General features: G+C 42.0%; 1 protein-coding gene across 1 annotated transcript; it reads left to right on the forward strand.

The window, feature by feature from the left end:
- Nucleotides 1–2,150: 2,150 nt before the first annotated feature.
- Nucleotides 2,151–3,991, forward strand: LOC115589365 (uncharacterized). Its single transcript, XM_030430207.1, has 4 exons — nucleotides 2,151–2,737; nucleotides 2,799–2,823; nucleotides 2,944–2,959; nucleotides 3,758–3,991. Exons 1-4 carry the CDS (start codon nucleotides 2,263–2,265, stop codon nucleotides 3,989–3,991), a joined length of 750 nt encoding a protein of 249 aa, XP_030286067.1. The 5' UTR covers nucleotides 2,151–2,262.
- The last annotated feature ends 4,874 nt before the right edge of the window (nucleotides 3,992–8,865 follow it).

Raw genomic sequence — 8,865 nt, forward strand, 5'->3', positions numbered from 1 at the left:
ATGAAATATTGACAACAAATCGCGCTCCAAAAGGGAGGAAGCGAGGGCTACGAAATATTATACTATACTGTACTTCTAAGAAAATAACAAAGGACAGAAAACACTCCAAAAGGAGGAATAAAACCAACAACAAACAAAACCTAGCTTCAAACAGAGCTGAAAATACTACAAACAAAATATCACTCTTCTTGAGGAGAAAACAAAGGAATCGAGAATACAAACGAATTCTTGGCCTCTCTCAATGGCTGTGGTCACTGGCTTGAGGTATACGCAGGACGAAATACTATGGCAACGAGACAGGGGAAAACAGACTATATACACATCAGTGAAGGGAGCACAGGTGAGAACAATCAGGGATTAGGGGAGACGTCAGACCGGTGACACAAGAGGAGAGTTACTTTTCAAAATAAAACATGAAATTCACAAGACAGAAAACCCAAGACAGGACGAGCCTCACCGCGGTGTGACAAGTCTAAGGTGAAGGCAGAACTCAAAATGTGAAAACACAAACAAATCTAAAGGAATTCTTACAAGTAAAAGGAATAAAAACAGGCAAAATCACAGAGAAGGAAGAAAAGTGAAATGTGAAAGAAACCCTTAAGGCGGTTGGACAACATCCGGACCCTGAAGCCACAAGCGAGGCCCCGACCCAGCGAGGGACCTGTGAAGAGAGAATGAAACCGCCATAGATTTCCTGTGAGACGCTGCAAGTCCAGTCTGCAAGTACTGGCCTATGATCACTCATTTCACTTTCTACAGAATTATACCAGGTTTCTGAAGTTTTCACACCTGTCTTTCAAACTGTATTTGAAGTGAGAGCTTTTGTTCTCCTTTATTGTTATTATTATTTTGAATTCTAAATGCTTGCTTTGGCAATATGTACGGTGTTACCTCATGCCAATAAAGCTCTTTGAATTGAATTGAATTGAAATTGAATTGAATTGAATTGAATTGAGAGCTTTTGTCATCATTTTCTCTCACACCCCTCTTTCACCTCCTCTCCATCCCATAAGTTACAAACATTCCATCCCACTCATATGAAACTTTTTCACTGACCTTTGATGAACTCGTAGGCCAAGGGGGATGGTGGTGGAGATACAGGTGCAGACCAGTCAGCAGATTTCTGTCTGCGTTTGAACACTTAAAAGTTTGAAACCACAGGATGGTTTCGAGGGACCAGGGTATTTTCAACGTGCTAAAAATAATTCCCTTAAAGTACATTTTGAAGTTCAAAAAGAACACATAGGTCTTTACTACATTAAACTGAGAAATATATTTAAACTGTACTTGACAAAAATGAACTCAAACATAAACATCCTTAATATGCAGCAATTAAAGGCAGAGGGAGGTGTGAAAGGCTTTAAAACTTCATAAATATGGGGATGGTGCAATCTCACTGAAGAGGGTACTACTGCAGGGTTCCTTGACAAATTAATTTAGAGCTGGTGATTAAGTCTGGATTTAAGAGGATTAACTGGTTTTAAACGCTTTATATCTTCTCTCTGGAGGAGGTTATGGGTTAGATGGAGCTGCTGGTGCTGTGATGTCATGATCTGTTCAGTATGTGTTTGTGATTGGAGGAAATCCTCCTACTTGTTGAATGAAATGTTTGAAAAGCCTTTTTGGAAAACGTCACAAAAGCTGAAAAACAAACCTCTTTAGAAATATTTCTGGCTCTGACAGGGCAGCCACGCTGAAAACGCAGGATGATTTTATACTTTTGAATGCAGATTAATTACATATATATCTTTATTTTTTCTCGTTTTGTTTTTTCTCTTTTTTGTTTTTATTTAATTTTATCTTTTGTCATGGTCTTATTTTTTTATTTTTTGGGGGGGTCATTTTATATTTTTTTTTCTATCTTTACCTTTTTCCCCTATTTTTTTTCATTTATATATTTTTTAAAAATGTATTTCTCCTACATATATGCAGTACAAATAGTGCTCAGCATAGGGCAGCACGGGGCGGATGATCATTCCATACATGCCTTAGATTACGCACACGCTCTTTGGCGGAACTCTATGTTAATGAAGCCGGCTGCAGGGCTGATGGTGATGCTGCCCTCCGCTCCCGCCTCTTCACCTCCCCACATGCAGGGTGACATCCTTCAGTCACTCCTGCAGCCTGAACATGTCCAGATCACAGCTCCTCTCGGTCTGTACCCTCTTTGTCTTCTTCCCTGTCGTGCGTGTTTTTGGAGAGGCTGTAAACTTGGCGGACTCTGTGCAGTTAACGGTAAAAGGGGTCTGTGCGGGCGGTGACATGCAGCTGGTCCGGGTCCGGAGGACAGACACCAGCTCTCGGTCAGTCGCAAACCGTGTCGGCGGTGTGTGGAAGCCGGCTGAAGACTACAAGGACCGGATTCATCACGTTTCAGCCTCCAGCGTCAACCTGACCAGAGTGAACTTCAACGATGATGCGTTTTATGAGTTCACTTGTAAAAGTGATCTTATCACAATCATCCAGCTGACTGTGGTCTTCCCCTATGATGTGAGAGTGTCTGAGGGGGAGACAGCCAGGATCCCCTGCTATTCCTCCACGGAGGGGCTGCAGGGGGGGAGCGCACGGTGGGAGAGGGACGGGGAGCTGGTTCTGGGTCAGAACCGCTCCTCCGGACAGCCCAAGGGGAGACTGTCGGTGTCACCTGACTGGGTCCAGACTGGAGACTTGTCCCTGACTGTGAAGGACGCTCAGCTGGAGGACGGAGGGAACTACGTTTGTTACACCGTGGATGGAAACGGAGAGAAAACCAGAGGAAGAAGTCCTGCTGCTGTGAAGGTGACCGTCCAGAAGAGCCGCCCTGCTCCCACTGGTACCCTGCAGGTGAGTCACCTCAGTGCCTTGCTCAATCCGCGTGATAACCTGATCCTCAACTGCACGTTATCTTCATTCTTGATTCATATTTGTCCACGCGCTCCTAAATAGACTGCCATGTCTTTATAGCTGCTCTGAGGCTGCTGTCAGTTATTTCGAACATTTCCATTAACGCAGTAATTCACTGAAACAACAAATATCGTGGCTCATTTAATCATAGAAACTAAACGCTTCACTTATAAACTCTCCAAAAGAGACGAGTCAGGAGTTGTGTCATCTGTTCCTTGTGCGTAATTACGCGCGTAAATGTGGAGACGTCGTTTTCTGCTGCTGGAGGCCCGCCGCTGGTGACGTCATAACACATGTTGGGCCTTCATTTCTGCAGGAGAGCAGACTGAACCAGTTTTATTACTCAGACAAACAAAAAGTTAAATGAGTTCGATAAATGCGCAAATGAAATGAAAATCATGTTCCAAAGTATGTTCCGTTAACAATCACCGACATGCCCGAAAAAGGAACAGGAAGAAATCTACTGAAATCAATAAATCACATGTTATATAAATATAAATATATTTACATATGTACTGAACTTATGCACATACACACACCTACACACATACACACATACATATACAGCTTATGATATAATGTACGTCACGTCATCATGTAAAATGTTGTATTATTGTTGTTGTTGTTGTTGTTACTGTAAATACTTTATCTTCTCGCAACTCATGTTCATGTAACCCTTTCTCTTCTATTTAAGCATTTTATTGTTACACATATATAATATAATAATAATATAACATAATTGATTAATATTGTTTACAGTATTTTATTGTTTCTATTCGTGTCCTTGTGCTCTGATTGTATTGTATTTGAATGTACCTGCTGCTATGATAACTTTATTAACCAAACACATTTTTGTGTCTCTCTGTCTCTGCAGCCGACACCGGGACCGGACGAGGAGCAGATCGGAACTGGACTCATCGTCAGTATAATCTTCAATGTGCTGCAGCTGCTCTTAGCTGTAGTTCTCCTCTGCGTGTTGTGTTTGGTTCGTGTTTGTAAGGCTCACAGAGCTGCAGGTGTCAGACCCCCCGCAGATACAGAGATGGAGCCTCTGGATGGAGATCCTGATCACGTTCCTAATGGAGGGGCCCACAGAGCGGAGCCATGACACCCAGAAATCAGACCCACATGTTAATTAATTGAATTATTACAACCTGATTAAGATCAACACTGGGATGGTTGATGTCACTCAGCTTCACACTCCTCAACAACACAGTTGTATATATCGTATCTGAGTGTCACATCTTCTGCTTCTTTAACAATAAAAGTGGTTAGATTTTAAAAATGTGACCATTGTTTCTTTATGTTCGTGTGTGTGTGTGACATAAAAACGTAAAGTTACACAATGAGCAGAAGAATAAAATGAAAATGCAATTTGGATGATTTATTACTCATTGTATTTATGAGTGAAAAATGCAGCTATATTCTGAAATTGAAAAAGCATTTCTGTTAATCCATTTTAATTTGAATTATGGAGCAGATTCGCTTCCATACTCCACTAAAAGCTGTTAATATGGCGCATTTGGCTGAATCCTGTATTAACCGTTTTTTATTTTTTGCCCTTAATTTTTCTGCTCCATCTCATTCTCCGCTCGTGTGTGTGTGTGTGTGTGTGTGTGTGTGTGTGTGTGTGTGTGTGCTGCAGCCTGTGAATACACGCACAGCGGAGGGAGAGAGAGATGAGAGGGAAGCTGATACTGTATCGTGTGTTTCCCTATTTCAGCGGATTTTTCTGCTACTGCAGATAACTTTGTCAACTTGTAATATATTAATTGTGTGACTACATTAAAATGTGTTTTCTCAACTTCTAAAATGTTGACTTGAGGGGGCGCTGCCCCTCTTGTCCCTCCGTAGAGCCGGCCTCGATGGTACATTTAGTTATTTAAGAAGTCCTGAGAGAGAACAGACTCAACCTCTGTGGATCATTCTGTATCTGTTTTATTCGTATTAAATATTCACATGATGGCCCTCATTTATCAGACGAACGTACGGCAGAAAACCGTGCGCACGACCATTTCCACGCAAGCTTCGGCATTTATTAATTTGGACGTGAGCGGGAGCTACGATCAAATCTCACGTCAGCTCTGAGCTCGTGTACGCAAATCTGAGTCTGTGGATTTGCGGTGCAGCACAGCAAAATCTGGCTGAGTCTGAAAATAATTATTAAACAAACCTCAGCTGTCATCAAGCATTTGCAGTCACATATTTAGAACAGATCAAAACGGATTCTTAAAACGAATAAAACACAATAAATGGTAATTTAAAAAAAAAGCCCACGTTTTTACTGAGACCACTTTTTTTGTAAAATAAAACAATATTATAGGCTAAATAGCCTAACATGACAACTAATTAACGGAATACCTAATAACCCCGCTGGCAAACCTGCTACAGAGCAGGAACGCAGATTCAATAGTGCGCACACACGCACACGGGTCACAGTGGAGCTGCTTCGGGTTGCTGAAGGGCAGGTGGTTCCGTGTCGGACTAAAAACACATTAATATCTGTTCCAAAGTATGAATGTGAATGTAAAATATTCTACATATTGTACTATTCTTATTCTTATATTTAACATGAGCTATAGGCTATGTGTGTGTTTATATATTAGATATTAAATATATGTATGTGTGTGTATGTATGGGATGATGTATAGAACGGCGGTCATTATCGTGAAAATAAGTCCCTAACCCCGTAATTTAAACCGTTTTATTAAGGCTTATTTAGAGTTTCAGTAATTTCTTTTGATGTCTTATTTATTGCCTCACGTGCGCCGACAACTGAGGCCAGTAAGCTGCATATTTCTATGTGTCTCTGCAGGACCTCTGCCGTGATGATGTTTGGTCTTTGCGCAGCACTGGGGGCAGAGGGCACGCGCTCTGGGGAGGAGACCTGGCCGACAGGATGCTGGTGCCTGGCTCTGAAACATTTAAAAATACAATAAAAATGTGTATCCACGTCACAAGTGTAAGCCTCGTTATTTGTAAGAAATGTGTACAGTCAGAGTTTGATAGATTTTACAATGCAAGCAAAAGTAGGTTGTTGGTTACCACTCTGCTCTGGCTCTGACGCGAGTGCGTCTGTGTCACCACTTGTGCCAGAGATCGTTCTCTCCTCTGTCCCCGTCAGGATCAGGCTGGAGTCTAGTTGGCCTCCTCCAGTCTGCCTGATGCTGCACCTAAGTGCGGCAACACGCTTTTTGGTGGCCAGCTTTAAATCTGACCACTTTTTCTTGACCTAAATGTACAGAATTGTCTTGATCACTTAGCAGGCATAAGCTTTTAGGCTGTGGATGAATAAAAGATTCATTTAAATCGTTAGGCGCAGGTTAAGTTATTGAGAATTGTATTCAAACCTCCGGAGTCCGTGTTAACTCTGAGTGGTGTTAATGTGCGAGAATGGTGCAGTTAGAGGAACCGTACGCCCTGATTTTGTCCCGCTAATGAGTCCTGAATCATGAGAAAGTGAACATTGTGTGTATTTTACCAGATTCGCTGACTAAGAGCTGTCAGAAACCTCTGGAATGTGAGCGGATTCAGTTACAAACATCTTTGCTGGACACACTGGTCAAATGTTGCTTAATGAGAGCCAGGTCAGACAAGTTCACCTGTCTGATGAACTGTGTGTGTCTTTGCTTTATCTTTGCTCTCGCTGATGTGTTGGTGTACACCCCCCCCTCTGCCGTCATGAAGCTCCTGGCCATGAGCAGCTTGCTGGGCTGGCATGGCAGCCAGCCCAGCAGCTCTCAGTGTAAATACATCTGTTCTGTGAAGGCCTCAGAGGTTTGCTAGAGAACATTAGTGAACAAACAGCATCATGAGGCCCAAGGAACACACTGGGGCGAAAATCCCATTTTATAGTTGGGGGGGGGACAATAAACAGTAAAATTTTAGAGAATAATTCCAGGGGGGGAAAGGAATAAAAGTTGAAGCCTGTCCTTTATACAGCATCTTTTACCACAATTTGAGGCTTTAGTCTCTCTATCTCTCCAACAGGCAGGCAGAAGACCTTTATTAGCACTGGCTGAGTCCAATTACAATAATTGCATTATACTGTATTAGTCCTTACCCTACCTGTACACAAGTTCTTGTTTATTCACCCAGCAATACATGGTATTAGGTGGAAGGTTGCAATAATACACTTTGTGTGAACACATCTGACATCTGATAATTTAATTGGAGATTGACAGAGACTGCAACATTTCAGACTCAGAAATGAAAAAAATCTGTTGTAAAAACAAAGTAGATACAGTATCTACTAGTTAACTGAACATATTTCAAGACAATTAACTCTGGATAACTGGATAAAACCTTCCTGGACATAAATCTAAAATGTCAGTAATATCTGATTCTGACATTTATATCCAGACAGTCTTTTAGAATGACAAAAATAATTATTACTGCTCTTGTCCTATCCTGTCCCTCTCCTCTCCTCTCTGTGTGTGACTATCACTATCTGTAGCTTTTAACTTAGCTTAACAGCACTCAGAATTGAGTAGACTTTTGAACAATGCAGGATAAATGTTGCAGACAGCCTGGACCTGGCGCTTTTAGTAAATAGGATGTGTGTTGTTGTAACTTATGTAGCTATGTCTGTGTGGTATACACACCTCTTACCCCGTGAAGCACGGTGTGAGTAGCAGGCTCCATCCACATGCTGCTGCAGCTCGCCCTTGGAAAGAGTGTGGGGTGGACTCAACCTTTTGTAAGAATGGGACGGCGGGGGACTAAATCTTTAAAGATGTAAATAGCACATTATCGTGCGATTATAATGAGCACCGCTTTCATTGTGCTTTCAATAAATGGTACTGCATTGGTCAAAAATTATTAATTGTGTCTCAAATTATTCTGGGGGGGGGACAGCTTTACTGGAGGGGGGACATGATGAAGTTGTGGAGAAGTTTAAAGCCTGGTTAGGATGTGAAAAAAAAATTCCCAAGCTTTGACATCTCACAGAGCACTGTTCAATCCAACAGCTGAAAATGGAAAGAGTATGGCACAACTGCAAACCTACCAAGACATGACCGTCCACTTAAACTGGCAGGCCGGGCAAGGAGAGCATTGATCAGAGAAGCAGCCAAGAGGCCCATGATAACTCTGGAGGAGCTGCAGAGATCCACAGCTCAGGAGGGAGAATCTGTCCACAGGACAACTATTAGTCATGCACTCCATAAATCAGGCCTTTATGGAAGAGTGGCAAGAAGAGAGCCATGAGTTGATAAGAAGATGGATAGAGCCAAATACAGGACAATCTTGGAAGAAACCTGTTGGAGTCTGCAAAAGACTTGAGACTGGGGCGGAGTTTCACCTTCCAGGAGGTCAACAAGCCTAAACATACAGCTAGAGCTACAATGTTATGGTTTGGATCAAAGCATATTCATGTGTTAGAACAGCCCAGTCAAAGTCCAGACCTAAATCCAAATGAGAATCTCTGGCAAGACTTGAAAATTGCTGTTCACAGACACTCTCCATCCAATCAGACTAAGCTTGAGCTATTTTGCAAGGAAGAATGGGCAAATAGTTCAGTCTCTATATGTGCATCGCTGGTAGAGACTTACCTCGAAAGACTTGCAGCTGTCATTGCAGTGAAAGGTGGTTCTACAAAGTATTGACTCAGGGGGGTGAATACTTTTGCACGCCACACTTTTCTGTTTTATATTTTTTAAAACGTTTAAACCATGCATCCATTTTTCTTCCACTTCACAATTATGCAGCACTTTGTGTTGGTCTATCACATCAAATCCCAATAAAGTACATTTACGTTTGTGGTTGTAACATGACAAAATGTGGAAAAGTACAAGGGGGGTGAATACTTTTGCAAGGCACTGTATGTGAACACACAAGGTGAACCTCTCATTCTAGGTGATAACTGTGTGTGAAAGCTGAGAGGAGGAACGCTTCTGTAACTATTAGCCTGTGAATACAAGTAGGTGCAGGCGTGTGTCTGCTGAAGCCTCTGACATTATTTACACATGTAGCATTGTGTCA

This window comes from Sparus aurata, chromosome 10, assembly GCF_900880675.1.
Source record: "Sparus aurata chromosome 10, fSpaAur1.1, whole genome shotgun sequence".
NCBI lineage: Eukaryota > Metazoa > Chordata > Actinopteri > Spariformes > Sparidae > Sparus > Sparus aurata.

Excerpts from the sequence above, each read along its gene's own strand:
- LOC115589365 (XM_030430207.1), top strand. The coding sequence starts at position 2,263 with ATGCAGCTGGTCCGGGTCCGGAGGACAGACACCAGCTCTCGGTCAGTC. Across the intron at positions 2,738-2,798 it reads TTGTTACACCGTGGATGGAA|CCCTGCTCCCACTGGTACCC; the intron begins ACGGAGAGAAAA and ends CCAGAAGAGCCG.